We start from the raw sequence: 25,187 nt of genomic DNA on the forward strand, positions 1-25,187 counted from the left end.
TTTTAAGTGGAGTTGGGTGACTATGCCCTAATTTGGGGAAGACTTCAGATACTGATGTTCCCAGGTTATCTGGGTAAGACTGATGGGCCCGAGAGAATTCTCTCAAAGCATACCTGGTCATGCAGGAGAGGACCCCTGACACAAGTGGTCCTTACTGCAGTCCCAAAATGATCCTGCAGTCAAAACTTCTCTTTTGACAGAGGGCTGGATAAGGGAAGGGACTTATCCAAGGTATCAGAACCCGAGTTTGCCAACATAGATGAAAGCATTTGAATGAACGAAAAAGCATTTATTAAGTGCTTGCTATTTACAAAGCAGTGTGCTAGGCACTGGGGATACAAATTGAACAGTAAGACGGTACCTGCTCTCAAGCTCACATTCTAACGTGGGAAGACAACACACTGGGAGGTTTCAGTTGCAAGTCAGATGAAAGGGTCCCATGTTCTTTAAAAGGACAGTGGTAAAGCAGATGGTATCTCCACTGATAAAGACCTGAGATTATGCCATTGGACATGCCAAGGACTGGTAGGGAGGACTTTTTTTTCCCCAGGTTTTATGTAGATGGGGCTTCTGAGGATGTAGAGTGGGGACGGAGCATCTATTCTGGCATTGCTTCCCTGGATGATGGCTAGAAGCAGGGTCAGTGCTCTGGGGGCACTGTTTTCCGGGGCTCTTGGGTGCAGAGTTCTGGGCATCAAGGAAGCTTATTAACTTTGTCAATGACACAAAACTACTGGGGATAGCTAACACAGTGAATGGCACCAGGTCCCCCAAAATTCTTACCAGGCTAAAAACTTAGGGCCAAATCTAGCAAGATAAAATTAAATTGGGATAAAAGTAAAAAGTTTTCTATAGCTTCAAAAATTAATTTCCTAAGTATGAGATGGGAAAAGTATGCTTAACTATCTAAGAAAGATCTGGGCAGTAGGGGAAGAGGTGGTTAGTGAACAGCAAACTCAAAACAATAAAAAAATATGATGTGGGCAGCCAAAAAAGCTAATTCAATTTTAGGCATCATTGAGCAATAATTGATTGTTGAGGGCTCAAGACTAGAAGGGTAATTGTCCCACTGTTAACCAACAAGCATTTTACTGGGCATCTATGTGTCAGGTGCTGGATACTGGGCACTGGGGATAAGAAGACAAAAAGGTAATAGCCCCTACCTTCAGAACAGAGTAGTTCACAGTGGTGAGGACACACGGACAGACAGACAGACAGACACACACACACACGGAAATGGATATGCTGGACAGTCCAGAGCAGGGCTCAAAGCATGAATTCATGCCAGAAATGGACCAATGGAAAGACTAGGGATGCCGACCCTGGAAAGACACAGGAGGGACGTGAGAGTTCTAGAATCTGAAGGGCTGTCACCTCAAAGGAGAGATTAAACTTGTCTAGCTTGAGCCCAGAGGGAAGAATCAGGAATGACCAGGAGAGGTAAATTTTATCTTGATGTAGCGAAAACTTTCTGAACAAAGTTGTCAAGAAGTGAAACGGACCTAAGAAAAGTGTCCAGTGTGTCCTTAACTAAAGGGGACACTCCTTGGACAGGTTGTAGAGGGGCTCTTGTTTAGGTCCAAAGGGGACTAGATTGCCTCTGAGCTCCCTTCCAACTCAAGATTCTGTTTTTGGGACTGAGGGTACAAGGAAATGATCCACTTCATCCCCAAGAGCGGAACAAAAGATAAGATGGGTGACAGAAAAAGGTGGTGGCATAGAATAGTAGGGGACAAGAGACAAGTGTCCCTGCATTTCTCCGTGGGTCATTTGCTGAGAGATGAGTGAGAGGGTCCTGTTGGGGCCTAATGACTAAGAGAGGAGGGGGCTGGGATAGGAAGGTGGAAAGAAGAATGGGATTCCCATACAGCAGAGAGGTCTCAATGGAGATAAGGGTATTTCTGTAGCTGACTCCACAACCTGGGCTGCTAAAGGAAGCAGAGCAGATGATGGGTGTGAAAGGTTGGAATGAAGGCAGTAGGCGCGGAGGGGAGAGACAGAACAGGAGTGATCCATCTGCTGGGATGACGGGGATAAACAGGCATTTAGAGAAAATGATTGTCAGTCAAATATTTATTAAGGCCTACTATGTGCCAGGTGTTGTGCTAATCACTGGACAAATACCTTGTTTGATCCTCACAACCCTGGGAGGTAGGTACTGTTATTATCCCCATTTTAGAGTTGAGGAAACTGAGGCAAACAGAAGTTGTGACTTGCCCAGGGTCACAAAGCTCATATCCAAGGCTGACACCAGGCTCAGTGCTCTATCCACTGTGCCACCGTCTCTGGGGAGATGACATAGCAACTGTGTACAAGCAAGAAAGAGACAGGAAAAAGTGGGTGGGGGTCTCAGAGGGAAGGCACTGGCATTAAGAGGAACTGGAAAAAGCTTCCTTTAGAAAGGAAGATTTCAGCTGGGACTTGAATGAAGGCAGGAAAGCCAGCAGGCAGGGATGAGGAATGTCCCTAACCCTAATCCTGAGATTGGCAGGGAGACTGAGTATTTAGGATAATAGAAATTGGGTAGTTTTGAATGAGGGAGGATGAAATTAGGGTTTGACGACCCCTTTGTGGGGCTGTGGTGCATAGGAGATGAGGAAATTGAAGCCAGCATACAAAGACCACCTACACAATAAGCACAAGACGATAAAGGACAGCAGACCTCTGACAAGGTTAGAGAAGTGGTAAGGGAACTTCTTTCTCTTTCTCTGGGGTTGCAGCGTGGTCACATTCGGGTACAGAAGGGACATGTCAGACCATCAGCAAGGTGCCAGCTAGTTGTGAAAGTTTTTGCTTAACCATACACATTTCTTTGTTAAAGTGAAGTTTCTATTGGTGAGGAGGAGGGCAAAGATAAGAAAATCCTACACATTAGGAAAGCTTTGGAATAAAAAATCCTTGAATCACTAAGAATGATTCAGGAGCACAGAAGACTGGCCACATCAGGTACTGAACTTGGCTGATGCCAGTAGGTGATGGTGACAGGGATCTGGAGAGGATGGTCCAGGTCAGAGGGAGTAAACCCCCAAAGCCACTGAGGCATGGTAGTGAGGTAAGGTCTGACAATGGAAGAGGGGAGCGAGGAAGGCCCAGGATATTGAGGTGCTTGGGCAAAGTGAGTCCAGCCTTGGAGAGGGTGACAAGGGGTCAATGTGATACTCATTTATTAAGCGCCCTGATGTACAGAACACTATTGGGGAAAACAGTTCAGAGAAGGCTTAGTCTTCAACTTCAGGGTCCTCCCTTGGTACTCCAAGAGGCAAGGGACAGCACTGTGGAGGATAGTCTAAGAGGAGGGAAGTGATTTATCCCAGATCACAAGTGAGTTTGCTATAAATGTAGAGTAGAAAAAGCCCCAAATATGGAGTCAATGAACCCAATTTAACTCCCCATCCTGCCCCTCCCTATCTGTGTGATCTTGGGCAAGCCTTTTCCCCACTCTGAGCCTCACCTTCCTCTGTTGCAAAACCAGCACCAATGGTTTCTAAGAAGCATCCTGCTTGAAATCTGTATTCCCGTGACCAGCATTTAACAAAGTTCAAAGTACATTTCAATCATCAAAGACAACAGACACCTTATACACAAAATTTATAACATTTATTTAGGCAAAAACCCAATCACTCCTTTATTCCCTGCACTCCCCTCCTCATCCCCCAACTGCTCACACAAGCAATGGACTGGCTGGAAATGTGGTATCATCCAGATACAGTCTAACCCCATTTATTCGGTCACGATGGTAACAGTACATTGGGGCCAGATAACAGAGAACCTTTGGGGAGAAAAAGGTACTGACATTATGCTTTCTGATGGATTTGTAATAAACTACAGAAGGAGCTAAGTAGAACTGAAAACCAAAGCAAAAGAAAAACAGATGAAAAAATCAGAGAGCCCAAGGTTCCTGGAACTCTTGAAAATGTCAGAGAGAGGGACAGCTTGTATTTATTTATCAGGCCAATTTGATGACCTGGGCTCATCTCCCTCTTTATGCTTCTGCATTCTTAATCTTGCAAAAGCCCATGTTTATCATCTTGGCTAATCTGAATGTACCCCCAAAGGAACCAAAGCAGAATTCTGCAAAAACGAATCTAAAATACACCTGCAAAAACCTGATCAAACCTCAAGATTCCCAGGATTTCCCACCAAGCAACTCTGCCATGTCTGGCTGGGGGGGTTGTGAGACCTTGGAAGCCCCCCCAAAACAAATATCACAGCAAGGACAGAGGGCCTACTTGCCCCTCAGCTCCTTTCCAGCAGGCTTGGGATGGGGGTGGGGTGGCCCATTTGAAGCATCCTCCCACAAGGATTAAAGGACACACCCCAAACAGCAGCACCTGTGCTAAGCTAAAAAAAAGATACACTGATTAATTTAAAGGCCACTCAATGAACTCTTTTCCTAGTGGTTTTGTCATACACCATTTTGTCATTATCCTTTGAAGACAGGGCCTACTCTATTCCCCAAAGAGACAAGCCAAGGTTTGTCACCCAGAAATTCAAACATTCGCTACATACACTCTATATTCCCTAACACCACAGTCTGACATGTCTGAGTGAGACTGAATGCAGGGGACACAAGCATCCGAAAGCCTGAGAAGGAGGCAGATAGGAGGCCCAGGCCCAGAGAGAAGCCCACCTTGCCAGCTGCTAACTGATGGTGAGCAGGTTCCACTCTGAGCCATCTGGGATTGAAGACCTTTGCTGAGTTGAGGTTTGACCGGTACCGTTGGCCTCTGGCCAAAAGCAGCAGGACATCTGATCAAATGTGGCAAGAGAAGCTGAGAACTTGTGCAGATGCTCTCAAGTTTTTCTGCTGGGTTCTGTTCAAATTAGGCAGGGGGAAGAGAGAACATCAGTAAGGCCACATTCCCGGCAAGTCAGCCTTTCCTCCAGACTCTGGCCCAAGGCTGGGATCCTGATGCCTTGTTCTTGCCCTTCTTCCCTCAGCACATGATCTGAGGAGTTTCATTAGAAGGGACAGCTCCTAATGTAATCCTGAAACAGCCTAAGGAAAAAATCAGAATGGGCTGAAAACATTTTCCACTGGATATGTATTAGCTGACGTCACAAACACAGGTCCCAGACCTTCTATATTAACAGCAGCAACTTCCCTCAAGTCTACTCTATAGAACTGGGGCTTCTAATTTCAAATTTCTGCCAACAAGGGGATCCCTTGCAAACCATTTCCTCATATGATCGTGGCCCATTGTTATCTGGGCATCCACACCCCACAGCACAGGCAGGCAAGCTGCTAATTGACTACAGGGTCATTCTTAACCACAAGTCTCCTTCCTAGAGTGCAGCGTCAGAGAGATGAATTTTACATTCTTAAACAAAAACACCAAGAAACAAACAAGTCTTCAAACTCCCACAGGTAGGAAGCACTGACTTCTTGGCTGGAGAAGCCAAAGAAGCCTCTCCAATACTTCTTATTTCTTGCTCACTGCATAGACCAAGGGTGCTTTTAGGTAGTGTCAAAGTCACAACCAAACATACCTGGGGAAAGGCAAAGGCCAATAACGATCCTGGTCAACTCTCAGGCCTAGCCATGTACAGCTCTAACTTACTATCTACCCTGGTGCACCCTGAGCTCTTGGAAGATGTTCTGAGCTGCAGAATGTATCTCACTCCCTTCCCTCTGACTAGAGTGCATGGGTGCTGGGGAGTGGCTGCACCCCTGTTCACTCTGTGTTTGAAGAAGTACCCCTGGCCACAGGAGAGGGAACTGTGGAAGGCACCAAATGCCTGTCACATTCTAGTGCTCTCTCATTCAAAGGTACAATGCTTGGCAACAGGGAGGACCAGGGCCTTCCACATGAGGCAGGGGCCTGGACAGTCATGTCAGCTCCATGGTCACTGTTTACAGACATCAAAGCACAACGGGATCCACAGTCTATCCCCAATAGTCTGGTGCCTCCTTGTACTATCTCACCTGGCTAAGAACCATCCTGGAAAGAAAGGCACTAGCATCTGAAAACACAATTGGGGCAAGTGCCACCTGCTGGCTGGGGAGCTCCTCCTCCAACGGTTCTGCCCACTACTGATGGGGGTGGGGGGAGTGCAGTTAAGGTTAAATTAAACTTTAAATATTCAAGCTAAGAGAACAGCTGTCTGGTTTCCACTGGAGAACTCATCCACCCATACCATAATAGAGATGAAAAAAAACAAACTACCCTTCCGTATTCCAGACATTTTTAGTGACTTTGTGAAGCAGGTGACCTTTCCATGTGAGCAGCACACTTGCTCTCATCCTGTGTGGTATAGGACAGAAGGGAGAAGCAAAGTCCTTACAGATCTTTGCCCACCCCCCTGGGTCCCCAGGCTGGAGGCAGCAGATGTGCACATGGCAGCTTCGAGGACGAGAACAACCGTCCCTGGTCCTCAGCTCAGCTCTGATCAGTCAAGTATATGCACTATCCTGCCAATGTGTCACATGGTACGGTTAGTGATGCTTAAAAAACAAGCTAAAAGAACCACACCCAGAAGGAAAAAGCGAAATTAAATTCAATTTTATATGAATGTGACATCGGGTTTTCTCCCCCCTAAAAAAAAGAATTTACTATGTTTACCTGAAGTAGATTCCTCCTGTGACAACGGGCCAAGTCTACAAGCCTTCCTTACCCTATAGGACTGGAAGAAACCCAATAACCAGGAATTTACTCATTTTCTTCCTTTACAAAATTCAATTTTCATTCTGACCAAGCAAATTCAAAATTAAAGTTGAATTATTCTCATAGTCATATGAAATGAGACCAAACAAAGATGTTAACTGCATGCTAGTAAGATAATCACATTAAAAAGAACTTTCTTTAGAAAATGAGCAGTCTTACAAATGCCCTCCTCCCTCTCTAACTAAAAATACATCAATTCAAACCTCTGTTTACAACACTGGCTGTTCCAGGGAAATGACATCTGCCCTGTAAAGCAAACATGAACTCTGTCTTTCCCCCAGAAGGGGATCCATAACAAATCAAAGCAGCTCCTTGGTGCTCCCAGAAGGCCCTGCCACAAACACCAACGTCTCCCCCCTTGTGCAGTCCCAGAACAGCACTACACTTTTTTAGGTGGTGGGTTGTCAGTCAAGAGGTTTTCCTGAAAACACGGATGAGGGTCAACGGATACCCAGCGCGTGCCAAACTCTCTTCCTGGCTGTCTTTTCCTCCTTTGGCAGTGAGACGGGGATAAGACGTCAGGACAAGAACAGAGATGACCAAGGGCTTTGCACTTCAGGACCCCAGTCCCTGTCACTGCCAGCATTTCTCCCAACAGGGCAGGGAGCATGTGGTGTAACCTTGGGCTCCCTGGACAGAGACAGACATGAAACAGAGACATGACTGGGTGCCCCACAGGAACCTGTATAAGGATCCACACCTCCACAACCTGACTTACAAACAAGGGGGGTCTTGGGACATTTCACAAAGAAACAAGTCAGAAAGATTTTTTAGGAGGGAAGGGGGTTAGGTACCAAAATTCTTTACAAGAAAATAGCAGGGCAGCCTTCTCAGGATGGAGAGAGAGAATGCATATGCTTGGCTGCTGCACCAGGAGAGAGGCCGTGTGAGCAAAGGCATCGGAGGAAAGAGGCCACATGCCTCTCCCTCAGTAGCCTGGCGTCCTCCTCCTTTTGGGCATTCTTTTCCATCCAATCTCCACCAGAAGCAGCCAGGCAAGGAGTCCAGAGGTGGTGCTACCACTCACCCTTCTCGAGGGATGGCCTGTCAGAGGATGGAGGGGCCAGGGCACCCAAGGGCAGAAGCAGAGAAACCAGACCACACAGCAACCCAAGCACCATCTGGCTCGGGAGGGGTCTGCAGATCTCCTCAACGTGGACCCCTCTGCAGTGGGCTCGTGCACTGAAGTTTATCATGATGATGCACAATCTCACAAGCACAGGTATACTCACACACCAAAGGAATTATGTGGAAAAGTCTCTAAATGGTCAGAGAAGGCTGGGCGGGGCCTTTCTCTTCTTGCCTTAAATTTAAAAAAAAATCACAACAGGAATTAGAGACTTGCTTGAATAGGCATCGCCGTCCACGTCCACTAATAAATACCCTGACAGCGGTAAGGTATCACGGCTCCTCACTGCAGCAGGCCTCCTGACCAAGCACAGGGGAGCATGACCACAGTGCTGGGCCTTCTGGGGCCCCATGACATGTGGCTCTCAGTGGAGCTTGGCCTGGGACTGCTTTTTCCCTGGGGGTGGCCGCCCGTGACGGACAATGTGTTTTTCCAAGCTGTCCAGGATGGCAATAGCAATCTGCTGGACATGAGGGTCAGTCTGGTCCTGCTCCTTGATGTTGTAGAGATGCTGTAGCCCACCTTCCTCAATGAGCATGCTGCAGTATCGGGCCGCTGCGAGAAAGCAAAAAGACATGCCTTAGCCTTACTGTCTTCCACCCTGGAGCTGCTGTCAAGCCCCAGGTGTGGACCCTCCAGTGCCCACTGAGGGAACTCTGGGCACTGGCCCCACCAGGGAACTCCATTACCTCTACATCCCCATCAAGGTTCTCCCAGCAAGCTTGTGGGGTGCTGCTGTTCTTATCTCAATTTTATAGGCTCAGTGAGATTAAATGACTTGCTTGGACTTCAGACCATGGACTGTGGAGACCCGGGAGGGAGGCTCCTCAGCATGAGGTGGTGGGCAGCTAGGCAAGGACAGCTCCCACCCTAATAGATGATGCCTCTCCCAGACTGTCCCCAATAAGAACCTACATGGTGCCAGGTGCTGGGGACACAAAGAAAGGCAAAATCAGGTCTGAGCCTTCAAGGGGCAAGCTGGGTGGCATAGTGGATAGAGCACCGGGGCCTTGGAGTCAGGAGGACCTGAGTTCAAATCTGACCTCAGACACCTCCTAGCACTATAACCCTGGGCAACTCACGTAATCCCGATTCCCCGCCCACCCCCCCTCCCCAAACAAAAGCTCACACAGGGGGAAGGGGAGGGCAGAAAACATGTATCTAATTAGGTATATATAAAGCTATATCCTCTCATCTCTGCCTCAAGACATCTTACACTCCCAGGAACAGCTCATACACCATCATCATCATGAGACCTTTCCTTGAACAACCTATAGCCAGAAGGGATCCTGCCCTTTACTAATTTACCTCAATTCAACAGGCATTTATTTTTATTTATTTTGGAGGGGGGGAGGCAGGGCAATTGGGGTTAAGTGACTTGCCCAAGGTCACACGACTGGTTTTGTGTTAAGTGTATAAGGCTGGATTTGAACTCAGGTCCTCCTGACTCCAGGGCTGGTGCTCTATTCACTGCGCCATCTAGCTGTCCCCCAACAGGCATTTATTAAGCACCTACTCTGTGCCAGGCCAAGGGCCAGGGGCTGGGTTATTAAGACAAGACAAAACAGTGTCTGTTCTTTCCTCAGAAGACCCAGCACGTATGAGTGAAAAACAAGAAAAAGGACTTTGTCGTGCCTGCTGGAGGGAAGGCTGCAGACAGTGCTGCTCATCTCTGTACCGCGTGCAGTGCTGGGCACGGCTCTCATACACGCAGTGGGCTGCTACTAGTTTGTCCAACAAAGGCAGAGAAGAGATGTCCGGGGGGGTCTGCTTTACATCCAAAGGCACAACCAGGAACAAGGGAGAGCTGCTGCAAGGTGGTATACTGACTAGTTATAACTTTACAAAAACTTGCCAATCACAGAGTTTGCCAAGAAGGGCTGGATTGCCTTAGGAAATAGTTCCATTCCCTACACCACAAATGCGATTTCATAAAGCCATGCCGTGAGGACCAGGAGAAGGAAGTATAGGAACTGGCTGAGGAAAGAGGGAATTTAGGATGGAGAAGACAACCATCATAACGTATCTGAAGAGCTATAACACAGAAAAGGGATCATGTCTTTTTAGTCCTGACTCAAAAGGTGAGAAGCAGGAATAATGGCTGAGAGGTACAAAAGGGGCCAGTTCTGGCTCAAAGTAAAGCAAAACTTCTAAACAATGAGAGCGACTGCACTATGGGATAGGTGCCTCTGGAGGGCGGAGGTCTTTCAACAAAGGCTGGATGGACCATTCTTTGGCTGGTTATGAAGTGGAGAAAATTATTTTGCAAGTAAGAGTCGGACTAGATGGTTACTGAGGACTCTCCTCATTCTGCGAGTCTAAATGCATCTAGGGTTTTTCCTTTAGAAATGACCCAAGTGAGAGCACCAAGACCATAGTTACACTGTGAAAGTGAAAGCAGCCTTTTGGCTAGGGAGCCGCCAGAGAGAGGAGCTTATGAGTCCACACCTGTGATTCCTTAGGACACCTCCACTGCATTCAACAAGGCAAACATCAGTGGGCCTTTTTCAGGTACAGGTTAGTGACTGAAAAGAAGACTGACTCTGCTGCCCTCTCCACCCCCCAGCCCCTCCTCCCCAGTACATACGGTTTTTGCTGCAGACATGCTGCATGGCCCACACTGCCCACAGCTGCACACCAGGGGTTGTAAAACAGCCAAGCAATGGGAAAAACGGATTGAAAGACCTGAAAGTGAACAAGAAGATAGGTCACCCATTTCCAGAATGGGCCTTCTAAATGTGGTCATCCTATTTTAAGTTGGGTGGAGGAGATCAGAGGGAGAGGTCAGAAACAGAAAGAGAGGAAAGAAAGGAATGAAACCAAGGGAGGGAAAACAAACAAATGGAAGTGAAATGGAAGTCATGTTCAAGAGAGAGGCCTGAGTCTCCCATTTCTAGAGCACCTCAAGGTTTACAAAAGACTTTCTTTTGGATATGCCTGCCTTCTGGGATAAAGTTCATTAAGTACACCAAATATGTGAAATAATGAATATCGATCATGGACAATGATGAGAATTATAATTTTTAAGCCTCCAACAAAGTAATTTCTTTGAGTTCTGACTTCTTTTGGGTTGTCTTTACCCTTGTTTAAGAGACTTCTGTCACTCAGACTCCTCTGAGAAGCACTCCCAGCCTTGGATTCCAAATCACCTGGGACCAGGTGAGCTTGTGCTTTCAAGGGCTATGACTCCAAAAGACCCTCAAATTTCTTCATGAAAAGAGCATGGCAGAGGCTGCATCCCATTGACATCTACTGATACTAACAGTTTAGTGTGGAGTAACATGTCAGCAAGCTATCCCCTTTCAAATGTCCAAAACCTTTGACCCAGTGATCCCCAAAACAAAGACCTCATACATACCAAAATATTTATAGTGGTACTTTTTTTGTGGTAGGAAAAAACCATTTCTACATTTTGTGGAACCAAAGTAGATGTCCACCGAGTGGTGAATGGCTAAATAAACTGTAGTATAAGAATGGATTGGAGTAAGATGACTAGAGAAGGAAGCAGAATATAAACAATGTAAATCATGACTACAAGAATGGAAATGGAAAGAACAGCACCACAAAAGGCAAGCTGCAGAATGACAGTGAGTGTGACTCTAGTGAAGGAGTGAGAGGACCTTCCCCCATTCCTCTACTGAGGGGAGGGGGCAATGAAGCAGGCACAGTCTGCAAACACTGTCAGATTGGCTTTTACTGATTCTTAACGTCTTTCCTTCCTCTCTCTCTTTTTAAAAAATGTCTTTATCACATGGAAGTGAAAGGGGACATTTAGGTGCTGTTAAAAACAAAAAGATATCAATAAAAATCAATTCTAAAACCCTCACCGAGCTAGCCTTTCTTGTGACTAATGAGACTGGGCCAGAGCAGACAGGGACAGGAATTGCTACACTAAGGCCCTGGCCAGGTCACTCTCTTAAGCAACTCAAGAACTTCCCTGGGATGTGTCCAAGTCCCTAGGCCTTTTTTATACCCACAAAGAGTCTACCAAATGCTTCTGTTGCCACAATTCTGTGAAGCAGCTAGTGTTGTTAACCCCACTTTACAGATGAGCAAAGAAAGGCTCCTAGAAGGTGCCCTCACTCTGAGCCAACCTGTCTCCTTGAGCAGGCCACCTCCCAGCTGTCTGCTTTGCCTCTTCCCAAAGAGTGCAGTTCAGACTGGAATCTGAAGGGTGGGGTGGGTAGACTAATAAAGGGCTCCTACAGAATGATCTCATGCCGTTCTTCTCTAGGAAGCACCTCTGGGATCTGGGGGCAGCACTGTGAGGGACAGCAAACACCAGCTTAAGATATTTTGCAGTTTGAGTAATTTTGGATACAACCCTGTGCTCGACACCCAGCAAATATTGAACAGGTGTTTGCTGAAGGAATAAATGGATATGTTAATTACCTGTATGCCACCATCTCACAGTCTGGTGTTGGCCATTTCAAAATGGCTGAATGCTGCAAGACACAAAGACACAACACAATTGAGTGTTACAGGGACTGTACAGAAAGACTCCAAAACCGGACACTGTAACCAGAGACCATCCTGCCACCATTCCACAACAGAACACTAGCACAGGGCTGAGACCGTACCAGATCATCGAGGAGGGCATTTCTTTGAGTGCGGCTCAACGTCCAGGCCTGTTCACCTCTGGATATCAAATGGGCAATAATTCCAGCTGCAAAGTAGCTGACTTCAACCTCAACACTGTGCAGGAGTTTACTGATGTGGTCTATAAAGTCCTTCCACATCAGCTCAGAATGTAGTTCTTTGACTTCTGCTATATTGTTCTGGAAAGAAGCAAAGTACATTAAAACTTTCTGTTAGGGCGATCTCTTAATGACACACTGTTTTAATTAAGTGGTCAGAGGACTTTATACCTGGGACTAATTCAATTCAAACACGAAGCACCTATTATTCCTGACCCCTCTGCAACCTTTGGCACATCAGTGGGCACAGCTCTTCCTCTCCTTAGGGGAACTCTGCTCAGTTCTGTCTCACTGTTCACAACCCCACAGACCATATCATACCAATGCTGTCTATGAGGTTTTTTTTGACAAAGTTACTCGAGTGGTTTGCCACTTCTTTCTTCAGTGGATTATGGCAAACAGAGGTCAAGTGACTTATCCAGGATCACACAGCTGGTGAGTATGTCTAAGACTAAATCTAAACCTGGATCTTCCCGATTCAAGGCCCAGTGCACTAACCACTGAACCACTCTGCTGCCTCGTAGGGGAGCTCTGGTTCGTGCCATTGCTCTCTCCAGGTCCCCTCCTTCTCTGATCACTACTTTCTCAATCTCCTCTATCGGACTCTTACCTAAGTCATGTCCGCTAAACTGAGGTGATCCCTAACGCTCTCTCCTGAGCTCTCCTTTCTTCTCATCTGGTGATCTTAGAAGCCCCCATGGGTTCCAAGATCATGCAGACAGCTCGCACACCCATGGATCCAGCCGTTTCCAAAGCTACAGTCTCAGAGCACAAACTGTCCATTTCAAACTTACGTCCCCCCTTGGTGTCTCAAACTCAGCACATCCAAAACAAACTGAGCCCTGCTCCAAACTTCCCTCTTGGTCACTATGATTTTGGGCTCTCAGGTTTCAAAGCCTCAGCATTTTCCTCCATACCTCACTGTACATGCATATTCACGCAGTTGTCTGCATACAGCTACTACATTAATTCAAGGCCCATCGCTTCTCACCTGTATGACTGAAAAGGGGCAACCTCCTAATCTCTCTCCTCTACAATCCATTCACCATGATGATGCCAAAGCACTGATCTGACTATGTCACCCAAATTCAATCTGCCTCTTGCCTCCTAAAAAACCTCCAGTGCTGCCCTTCCCCCGCTCCCCTAGACCAAATAAAACTCCTGTTGAACACTCGAAGCTCTTCCCAATCTGGCCCTGACCCTCTTTTCCAGCTGCACTGGACGTCCATTACTCCACCTGCGGTCATATTGTCTACGTCCTCTCCTCACACACAAGGCTCCATCTCTGCTCCTTCATGAGCTGCCTCCCCACCCAGAATGCCCTTCCTCCTCACCTCTGCCTCTTAAGACTCCCTCATTCAACACTCAGGTTAAGCAGCGTCTTCTGCAGGAAGTCTTTCCCACCCTCTCCAAAGTTACCTCCCTTTTATTCTATAGGTCTCTTCTATGCACCCACTTATATGCATGCTGTCTCCCTCAATGGAATAGAAGCTCCTAGAGTGCAGGGGGCTGTGTTTGCTTTTTCTTTGTACCTCCAGGCTTAGTACAAGGCCTGGTACGTAGTAAATGCTTGTTGATTATGCCACAGGCAATCTGGCTGGGATGTGAAGCTGAAAAAGATAAGGCATATCCTCAAGGAACTGACAGTATGGTAGGGGAAGGGGGGGGGGCGGCAGAAACAAATAACATTTTTTTAAGTTTAATTTTTTCAAACGAACAAAAATCTATTTTCTCTCTGTCCTCCCCTCCCCTCATTGGAGAACAAAGTAACACCCAACAGAAAGTATACACAGTCCACTAAAACAAATTTCCACACTGGCAATGTCCAAAATATCTCGGCCTCATCTGTACTGAGCCCATGGCCTGTCAGTCAGAAGGTGAATAAAACATGGAAGCATTTTCATCACGGGATCTGTGAACTGCACTTGGTCACTGGGTAGATCAGAGACCTTAAAGTCTTCCAAAGCCTTCTGTCTGTTTCTATAACAGAGGCTCTCCAAGCTGTTCTGAAACAGTCCCCTTCACTGGTTCACAGGGCACAACAGCATTCCATTCCATCCATATGTCACAATCCTTGCTGCCATCACCCAACTGATGGGCACCCTCTACACTCACTGGAAAAACCACTGACCTGGAAAATAGATCTGGAGAGATAATTTAAAAATTATTGAACTACTTGAAAGCCATGATCAAAAAAAGAACCTAGGGGCGGCTTGGTGGCGTAGTGAGTAAAAGCACCGGCCCCAGAGTCGGGAGGACCTGAGTTCGGTTCTAGCCTCAGACACTTAACACAAAAAAACTAGCCGTGTAACCTTGGGCAAGTTACTTACCCCAATTGCCCTCCAAAAGGCCAAAAAAAAAAAAGAACCTAGAAATCATCCTTCAAGAAATTCTCAAGGAAAATTGCTCTGATGGTTTAGAACCAGAAGGCAAAATAGAGGTTGAAAGAATCCACTGATCACCTCTTGAAAAAGACTCCAAAAAAGAAACTCCTAGGAATATTATAGCCAGGTTCTGGAGTTTCCAGATCAAGGAGAAAATATTACAAGCAGTCAAGAAGAAACAATTTGAATATTGTGGAAACACAATCAGGATAACCCAGGATCTGGCAGCTTCTACACTGAGGGATCAAAGGGCTTGGAATATGATATTCCAGAGGTCAAAGGAGCTGGGATTAAAACCAAGAATCACTTACCCAGCAAAACTAAGTATCATGTTTCAGGGGAAAATATGGTAATTCAATGAAATAGAGGACTTTCAAGCATTCTTGATGAAAAAACCAGAGTTGAATAGAAAATGTGACATTCAGATACAAGAAGCAAGAGAAGCATGAGAAGGTAAACAGGGAAAAGAAATCATAAGGAACTTATTAAAGTTGAACTATTTACATTCCTGCATGGAAAAAAGATAATTGTAATAATTGTAACTTATGAAACTTTGCTCAGTATGAGAACTGAAGAGAATATAAACATATATATATATGTATACATACATATTTATGTCTATATAGGAGGGTATATGGGTATATGCATACATATGTGAGTGTGTGTATATATGTGTACAGGTATACATAGATGGAGGGCACAGGACCAATTGAATAGGAAGGGATGATACTTAAAAGGTGAAATTGAGAGGTGAGAGAGGAATATAATGAGAGGAGATGGGAAGAAACAGAATGGGGTAAATTATCTCATAAAGGAGAGGCAAGGGAAAACTTACAATGGAAGGGAAGAACAGGAAGGCAAAAGGGAATGGGTTAACCTTATGCTCATTGAATTTGGCTTAGGGAGGGAATGACATAGACACTAAATAGGGAATCTTACCCTACAAGAGAGTATGGGGGAAGGGGATGAGAGGGGGGAGGGAAGTTAGAAGCACACACTTTTGGAAAGCGATAGGGTCAAAGTAGAGAATAGAACAAGTCGGGGGGAGGAATAAGATGGAGGGAAATATAGTCAGTCTTTCACAATATATCCACTATGGAAATGTTTTGCATAGCTACACATGTACAACCTATACTGAATTGCTTATCTTCCTAGTAAAGGTGGGTGATGAGGGAGGAAGGGAAAGAATCTGGTATTCAAAGTTTTAAAATCAAATGTTTAAAAAAATATATTATTATTGTTTTTACATGCAACTAGGAAATAAGATATACAGGCACTGGGGTATGGAGATCCATTTTGCCCTGCTGGAAAGTTGGAAGAGGAATGGGGGAGGATATAGGAGAGAGCAGCTTGGGGGAGGGAGTATACAGTGGGATCGCTGTTTTGGGGTGATGGGTAGGGGAAAGATGGGGAGAAAATGTGTAACTCAAAATCTTGTGGAAATGAAATGATGTAAACCAAAAATAAACATAAAATTTAATAAAAAAAAAAAGAAAAGAACGTCAAGTTCTTATAAACTCAATGACAAATCAAATGAAACAAATGACTGCTCCAAAAGGACATAATGACATTTTTATGAAGATGTAAAAAGTTAAGGTAGCCTAGTGACGGTCATTAAACTCATTCTCATTCCCACCTGCATTGCACCATCAGTGTGGGTACTTTTTTTTTTGGTTCAGATCATATTCCTCTACGTATCCATCCATCCATCCACCCACACTTCCTATTCTGTGAGATTTTTGTTCCCTCCCTATGCCAGGAGTCAGCCTGTACTCTCTTCAATCTCCCATTTGATTTGATCCCTTGAAACTTAATTCCATGATCACTAAATGTTCATTAGCCAATAGGCTCTACAACAGGCACTGAAGAAGGTGTGAGGCTCATTTAAGACTCAGTCCTTAACTGCAGGGAGCTCACAGTCTAGCAAGGACATCAGGTATGAATAACAGCAACCAAAACTTATGCCAGGACATAAGCAGACTAGCACAGAGCAAAGTGATGTGCAAGGCTCACTGTGGTTTAGTGCCAGTCTATGGAGGGGAGGTAGGCTCCAGACTGTGGAGGGCCCTAAATGCCAAGAAAGAGTGCAAACTCTGCTTTGTGACAAGGAAGCTACCTCCAACTGTGGGATAGATGGAGCGCTCTGATTGGATGGAGGTAGACAGTTGGGGTGGTAGCCCACCAAGCAGATGGTGAACAGATCAGGAAGCTGCTACGTGTCCCTAATGCCAGCTGAATGCTGGATGTGGGCGCAAGGAAGGATCCAGAAGGAAGGTTAGGGGATAATCTGAAGGGCCTGACCACTGAGTGGAGCAGGGGAGGGAAAGAAAAGAAAGGGCCAGAGACATCACCAACGTTTCAAATGTGGGAGCCTGAACAAGTACAAGCAAACCTAGAGCCTTGAAGGATATTTTAAAATAATATTCTTTTCACATTCACATTGAAACATTCCTCTTTCTTGATGTCTGTCAAGTTTGCAATAAAAAAAAAAGGAACAAGTCCCATCCTCAGCAGCCTCCCTTATTGGTCACCACTGAACCAAATGGGGCACACTTACTGGAGAAAAGTTCTGAGGTCACCCACAATGCTCCAGTTACACCTTTCCTCACATGCTAAAGGATTAAATTTAATTTAGTTGGCTCTTCTTACATCACTAACACCTATTTAGGCTTGTGGGCAATATACATGCCTTGGCAATAGTGACTGTCCTCCATTTACTACAAATGGAAAGGGCCCCCACCCTCCTCCATGCAAACCCAAAGCTGCAAGATGAAATGATCAAGGTTGCTTCAAAGAAGAAATATAAGAAGGCACTTTTCCCTACTTCTTTGTAGAGGTTGGGGATTACAGGTAGTGTTTCTGACCCAGGGTTATAAGGGATGGCACTTGGGAGGAGGAAAGAGAAGACCCTATTGGGAAATGCAGGTGCTAGAAAAACAAAAGATCAGTAAAGTGGTGTTTTTAAAAAATGATGAGGTAGATAATTGGGGACCTTGCTTCAAGTGTACTAGGTGACACAAAAGGGGAGAGGAGCATGCATCACACCTTACCAGAAGGCCAAGGACTTTCTGTTGAATAGAGGACTCTGTTGGGAAGGACTGTTGAGAGAGAAAAAGAGAGCAGGCTCAGTCACTTCTCTGCTGGCAGGATGGGACAAAGCCTGAAAAGTCAGCTGTCCTCACCTCCAGCACCCTCATGAAGAGTTCGAGCCCTTGGTTCTCTATGAAATGCTTGCAGGTAGTCGGGGACTCATCTGTAAGGTTCCAAAGGGCACTCAGGGTGAACTTGAGGGTTGTATCCACAGAGTTCTGGCTGGTTTTCTGCTTCACTATCTGGAGAAGTTGCTGGAAAGAAAGGGGGAGATTTAAACTCAATGATACCTGGAAATCCATGAGCCCTCCCAAAGTACTTCCCCAGCAGCCAGGTAAAGAGTGCCTTAGACTGAGAGCTGGGAAGACCTGAGCCTCAGCAATCAGCCAGCCATGGCGTTTCTACACTTCATGGCTCCAACACTGAGTTTCCTCTAAAGACAGTTTTGAGTCTGTTTCCCAGCTATCTGTGCTCACCTCTCCATTTTAGGAAGTACACTAAGAAGCAAAGGTGTAAGTGTCTGGGATAGCAAAGGTCTCCTAGATTGTGTTCTCTGTGGCAGGGTGAGCCCAGGAAAATAAGGCTTTCCTGATGGTTCTGAATGGCAGTCATGTAGCAGATCAGACTTGGGATGCTTGGCCGCAGAAAGCAGAATTGGTTAACGTACAGGATAGCAGATTTAGGATTGGTGGAAGGAAAACTCCCTAAGCTAGAGCTACCCAAGTGAAACAGGTGTAGCCTTAGCAGAATGAAAGAAAACCTTAATACTTGGCACTTCTGGCAGAAGTAGAAGTTTGTCAGAAATCAAATGATTAATTAAATTCTAAGCACTTCTGCTTACAGAGAGAAATCCAAAGGGGCAGTAACCATTTCTACTTTTGAAAATTCTTCTGATCCAGATCATTTTCTATGTAAAACTTTAGAGAGCTCAAGAACCAAGAACAATTCCAGTCACAAAGTCTGGCTAACAGTTTTTGATTCATCACTCACAACAAGAGTAACTTAGCTGGAGAATCCTTTCCCTAAAGCTATTCAGCCGAATTCTGACAGGGGTGGAATCTCCAGCCTCACTGGGACAGGGGGTACCCAAAGCATGGAGGAGTTGTACTGCGTGGCCCAGATCCACAGATTCAGAGGATTTTGGAGCCAGAAGGTCCCTTAAAGATCACTAGGCCAAACTTCTCATTTCACGAACAGGGATCCTGTGGCACAGAGGCAAAGGGACTTGTCTAAGGTCACTCAGTGGCAGATTCAGGACCAGCATCCAGGGCTCCAATCCCCAAAGCAGCAGTAACTCTTCCTTAGACTACCCTACTTCTCTATGAAACAATGAAGAAGCTTCTCTTCCAGTACCCACAAGGAACATCCTGCAATTCAATCAACACTGATTTTGGGAGGGCTTACTATGTGTAAGGGGTATAAGGGAAATGAAGATGAAACATGGTGGTCCCTAATCTCAAGGAGATTATAAAGCAACACCAGGGAAATCGGATGTGGGCAGAAATTAGTGCTAGGATGTGGACTGTGATATGGAAAAGGAGAGATTAAGAGAAGGTGTGCTAAGAAAGACTGAGGGGAGATCATGGGCACAGAGTGAAAAGGGGCAGTGGAGTGAACTGAGATGCAAAGACAGGGGCATCCCTACTGCAGCGAGCTGGCCTTCCTTGGCTATCTAAGACACACCTGGTCAGTCCTGCTGGGGTAGGAGCTACTCTCCTAATGGGAGCCTGAAGGGCATACCAAGGAGAGGACAGTAGGGGAGGGCACTCTGGTAGTCTAAGTGAGAGAATCCTAAGGGCTGAGCAGGCTAAAGTGAACACATCACCGTCTGAAAAGTATCTGGAAAAGGGAACTCTCTGATTCCACAGAGCTGCCACAGACTTACTCTGACGATGAAGAGCTCAGCTCCCAGCTGGGCAGTCTGTTCCGTAGAAAGCTGCAAACAAACAATCTCAGGTAAATTTCAAGAAATTCCCTTCAGGAGTCAAATACCATCAGCCCACTAAACCACCACCCAAATTCCCTGACCGTAATGGAATGTTGCTGTAGTGGAATGACCTGTGTCATTCTGAGAATCGCTCCAACTAGGAGGCCATCCCACTAGTCTGGTTTGTTAAAATCACAGTTTGGGTGGAGAGCCTGAGCCCAGCAGGCAGAGAACAGCCTGGCCCTGGAGGTACCTTTGCAGCGAGGATGGAGATGATGGCCACGGCCATCCTCTGCATGTTCTGGTCTTCATGGTTACAGAGCCACTGCATGACAAGCTTGGCGGCTTCAAACCTGCAAGGAGACAGGGGTTTCCAGAGATGACTCCTGAAGGCATGAAACTGCAGCTAGCTAGAAAAACAGGGCAGAAAAAGTTCCTGGCACTATGCCAAATCCTTTGATCCAATAATACCACTTCTAGGGCTGTATCCTAAAGAGATCATAAACTAGGGAGAAGGACTCACATGTACAAAACTATTTATAGCAGCTCTTTTTGTGGTGGCAAAGACCTGGGAATTGAGGGGATGCCCATCAATTGGGGAATGGCTGAACAAGCTGTGGTTTATGAATGGAATGGAATACTATTGTGCTATAAGAAATGAGGAGCAGACAGGCTTCAGAAAAACCTGGAAAGACTCATATGAACTGATGCTGAGTGAAGTGAGCAAAACCAGGAGAACATTGCACACAATAACAGCAACACTGCATGATGGCCGACTTTGATTGACTTAGCTCTTCTCAGCAATACAATGATCCAAGACAATTCCAAAAGACTCATGATGGAAAATGCTGCCCACATCCAGAGAAAGAAGAACTATGGAATCTGAAAGCAGATTGAAGCAGACTGTTTTCACTTCTTCTGATTTTTTTTCTTGTGGTTTTTCCCTTTTGTTCTGATTCTTCTTTCACAACATGACTAATGTGGAAATGTCATTAATATGACTGTACATGTATAACCTATCTCAGATTGCTTGCTGTCTTGGAGAAGAAGGAAGGGAGGGAAGGAGAAAAATTTTGAACTCAAAATCTTGTAAAAATGAATGCTGAAAACTATCGTTACAATACTATTAAGTGAGAAAAAAAATAATAAAAACAAAAACAAAAAACAACAAAAAAAGAAATCGTTTCTGGTTATTTCCTGGGAATCAGAGAGCCTAGATTCAAGTCCTGCCTTTACTACCTAGTAGATAAGGGATTGTGGGTAAGTCACTTCACTTTTCAGGGCTTCAATTTTCTCATCTGAAAAATGGGGCTAGTATACCAGGCCTGCCTGTCTCTCCACACTGGGTGGCTCTAATGAGATCATGGATAGGAGAGTCCTTGGAAAGCTGTGACATGTGATACCAGCAACTGGAATTATGTCAACTCTGGTTATGAAAACTAAAGGAGTAATTTACAGGCAGGTGAGAAGAGGGATTTCTGTACCATCCATGGCACAGAAGGGAAGGTAGTACAGAATGGTGAGGGATGAGTTCTGGTTGATACAATGACTCTCTGCGTAACTTTGGAAATATGGTTTAACCTCTCTGAGGCTCAGTTTACTCATCTGTAAAATGAGGATACTCCCCGTGTCACTTGCTTCACAGGGACTTTATGGAAGTCACCTTAAACTGCTCTAAAAAAGAATCAGAGCTAAATATCTAGCACTTTCTACTCTTATTAAACAGTTAATCTATTCTGATCTGTAGCCATTGATGTTCACACTTTCTGCACGTCTGTGACATATCTGAGGGCAGAGCCACAGCTCTTGGGAAAGAATGCCCCACAAAGGTTTCTTTATCTCAAAGACGAGGAAGTGAATAAGCTATCAATTGTGGAAGCTCCATACCTCTGTACCTCCCCACAGAGCTCAGAGTACGATGCATTCATTATGCAGAATAGGAGCTGAAGGTTTTAGGCACAGAGCTACCTCAAAACGAGGCTGACCCGGCAGAGAGGATGCCCCAGGACCCAGGGAGAACGCTTACCACTAAGCCCTCACTTGCCTGTTAAACGGAACGTCCTGAAGGATCCGGTCACTGCACAGTGAAAGAAGGCAGTTTTTCTGTAGCTGTCAAGCCAAAGAGGAAAAAACAAACCCTGGATAAAATAACCTTTAAAAATGGTTTACAACAAACCAACCCCAGACAGGCCGCCTCTGTTCAGGAAGAAGCCGCGTCTTCCCAGCACATCTCTATACCACTACCCACACCTCTCTTCCCACTTGTTTGGTATATAAAAGCCCTGCCCCTGCCCCATGGGGTCTGACACAAGGAATCAACACCTGGATTAGTGATCTCACAGAGAAGCTCATTTATGTAAATCATTCAACCTGCATTAGTTAAGTTCACACCAGGTCACAAAAGCCCAGTGCCAGGGGCTGAGGACACAAAGGCAAAAGGCACACAATCCTTGGCCTCAAGTCCACCTGGAGAAACAATACACAACACATCCAAGTATAGACAGAACATGGACAAAACGAATGAAGGGAGGCATATAAATCAGGGCAGGCTTCCTGGAAGAGGGCTGAGTCTTCAAAGAAAGCAAGGATTTTCAGAGGCAGAAGGAAAGAGGGAGTGCATTCCAGGCCTAGGTCTGAGAAGGAAGGCAGAGACAGGAATGTCAGGTAGGGAGAATGGCAGGGCGGCCAGTCTGACTGGAATGCAGAGAAGGGAAGGCAGGAATGTCCAATGGGAAGAGAAAGGTAGAGAGGAGCCAGATGGTGAAGGGCTTCAAAAGCCAGGAGAAGAGTCTATGGTTTGTGGAGAAGTGCAGGGAGCCACTGGAGTTCACCAAGCAGGGCTAAGACGCGGCTGGCCTGTGCTTTATGGAAGTCACTCTGGAGGCTAGGCAGAGAGAATTCTGACAGAGGACACCAACAGATGGGGGTTGTGACTGTCCAGGAGAAAGGGGGGTGGACCTGACCTCAGGCAGTGGCTGTGTGAGCAAAGAGAAGGGTTAGCTGCCAGAGCCGCTGGGAAGGCAAGTACCTCATTAATAGAAAGCACTCAAGGGGGAGTATGGTAGATTCTGACTCACCCAGAGCTGGGTATGTTCTATCAAAATCCATGTCCTGGCAGTCAAGGCCCTGTCCTTTCTTGCCAGTCTTGTCTCATATTATTCCCCTGTACTCAATGCCACACTGGCTCGGTCCTTGCTGCCCTCCTGCCACAGGCTGGGCATTGATTCTTCCCTAGTGCAGGAATCCCTGATACTGAGTCAAGGGAGCCCTGAGTTGCAAGCCTAGAGGACTAGGGGGATGGTGGTGCCCTCAAGAGTAATAAGGAGGTTTGGAAGGGGGGAGGCTTTAGAAGAAAAGAGAAGCACAGACTGGGATATCCTGAGTTTAAGACTGGGACTGGAAAAGTAGATTTGAGAGTCATTAGCAAAGAGATGGCAATTAAACCCTTGGGAGCTGACAAGGTCACCAAGTGGTACAGAGGGAGAAGAAAAGAAGGTTCAGGGCACAAAGGCCATGGCCAATGAAACTCTGGAAACTGTGCCAGGTACTGAGTCACGTCTGCTTGGGGAGTGAGTGCAAGCTGAAAAGGATATGGGAGTATAGAAGGTACCCTCTTCTCTTCTAGCTCCTCAAAGCAGAATCTGCCTGCCCAGTGGGGTAAGGGAGCTCAGGGGTCATGTCATCTGTGGCAAGGCACTGACGCAGCACCATGCCTGCCTGGCCCCACAGTCATGTCGTTCTACCTGCTTTTAGAAGGCAAGCTGACCCCAAACAAGGGTACCTGAGAGTGCTCTCAGAGACAGCCCCTGAATGATGTGGCCCACAGAGCAGATCTATGGGTTACCTTTAACTCTCACTGTCCTCCACCTCAGAGTTCAGAAAGGTAGGGGTTAGCAGAAAGGAGGAAAGGTGGACAAAGCAGGAGGCACCCTTACAACAGAGCAGTGAATGAGTCGGCTGGGCCTCTGTGACCCCAATATGGCCATTTATGGAGTGGGGGTGGGGAGGCCACAAAATGTCATCCTGGAGACCAATGCTCAACAAGCTGAAAATCCTCTCACTGGTTTCAGTAATTTTCTGGAGGGAAATTTCTTGCTCAAAAGAGAGACAAAAAAAGAAACACAAGTCAAAGAATGGACCACCTAGTCTCCAGGATCATCCACAAGAAAGCCAAGGTCCTATCAGAACACTCGTGAGGGTGTGCCAGAGCCCTAGTTCTGCTATTTGTGACCTAAATGACCCTGCTTGGTGCAGCGCCTGGAGCCCAGAAGGCGCCTGATCGGTGCTAGCTGGCTGACTAAGCTTTTCTTCCCTGGAAAATGGGGGGATGGGCAACTTGAAGAGATGGCTCAAGAAGGTCTCATCTGTGATCCGATCCCAGGCCCCCAGGAGGAAGCAACCATCAGCAGAATATCTGGTCCTCTGGGGAGCACAATTCCCTGGTTCTTGCATCTGCATTAAAGGTGTGGGCAGAGGCAGGAAGCTGGACATACAGGCTGTCATGTCAGTCACTCTGATGATGCACATAGAGATGGCTGTTAGCAGCAGAAAGCAACCTCGAAGTCCCGGGAGGAGGTAGAAGCCTAAGATCCCAAACAGAAAGCCATGAGGCCACAGTGACTCCCTCCACTGAGTGAAGGCAAGGGAGAGCTGGAGCTTCTGCTCCAGGCAGGTCTGGAGAGATGAATGGCCAGCCAAGAGGACTGTGCCTGAGCTGACTCTGTGCACTCTGGCTAAAATACAAGAATGACAGACAGGGTCTTCATAAGAGAGAACTAAGATCACCTAACAAAGGCTAGTGAAAGCATACTGGCTTGGAGTCTTGCAAATCTAATTAAGAGCATGTCCAACAGAAATCACAGGGAGAGGGGGAAAGCTACTTGAAGAGAAAGGCCATATAACATAGTAGGAGAATGAGAAAACACTGGACTTGAATTCAGGTCAAATCTCATCTCTGAGATTTCTGAGCTGTGTGATCAAAGGCAGGTAACAACCTTTCTGAACTCATTTCCTCACTAAAAAAAAAAATCAAATAACTGATATTATTTGACAATGCAGGTATCTCAATGTAGGTACTTCAAAATAATATAGGTACCTCAAAATGATAAATATGCATCAGTTCAGACGTACAGAGTAGCAGGTACGACAGAAGAGGAAGAGGAGAAGGAAAGGCCCAGAGATAATACAATCCATGCCCACACCTCTACACAAAGGCCCAAAGGAAGGGGACAAACACTAGAGATCCTAAGGGAAAGATGGACTTGGTGGGATGCAACTGGCAGCTGACATTTGCCT

General features: G+C 46.1%; 2 protein-coding genes across 3 annotated transcripts in view; both read right to left on the bottom strand.

Moving 5' to 3' along the window:
- The window catches only part of LOC138165341 (sterol carrier protein 2), a 464,797-nt gene that overhangs the window by 174,432 nt on the left and 265,178 nt on the right, over positions 1-25,187 (bottom strand). The window lies entirely within an intron of this gene.
- LOC138165338 (protein zyg-11 homolog B) overlaps positions 269-25,187 on the bottom strand; it is a 62,522-nt gene continuing 37,603 nt past the window's right edge. The window contains exons 6-14 of one of the 2 annotated variants that reach the window (XM_069093555.1): positions 21,937-22,001; positions 20,146-20,245; positions 19,851-19,901; positions 18,058-18,219; positions 17,926-17,973; positions 12,375-12,572; positions 12,187-12,239; positions 10,382-10,479; positions 269-8,349 (exon numbers count right to left, since the gene is read on the bottom strand). In XM_069093555.1, the coding sequence (XP_068949656.1) occupies positions 8,159-8,349; positions 10,382-10,479; positions 12,187-12,239; positions 12,375-12,572; positions 17,926-17,973; positions 18,058-18,219; positions 19,851-19,901; positions 20,146-20,245; positions 21,937-22,001 (966 nt within the window). In that variant the 3' untranslated portion in view covers positions 269-8,158. Of the gene's footprint in view, positions 8,350-9,388; positions 9,605-10,381; positions 10,480-12,186; positions 12,240-12,374; positions 12,573-17,925; positions 17,974-18,057; positions 18,220-19,850; positions 19,902-20,145; positions 20,246-21,936; positions 22,002-25,187 lie in introns of those variants that run through there. The other variant, XM_069093557.1, reaches the window with a different exon arrangement.

This window comes from Petaurus breviceps, unplaced genomic scaffold (genome assembly GCF_028583685.1).
Source record: "Petaurus breviceps papuanus isolate PSGF00001 unplaced genomic scaffold, PetGlider_PUasm1.0 208, whole genome shotgun sequence".
Classification (NCBI taxonomy): domain Eukaryota; kingdom Metazoa; phylum Chordata; class Mammalia; order Diprotodontia; family Petauridae; genus Petaurus; species Petaurus breviceps.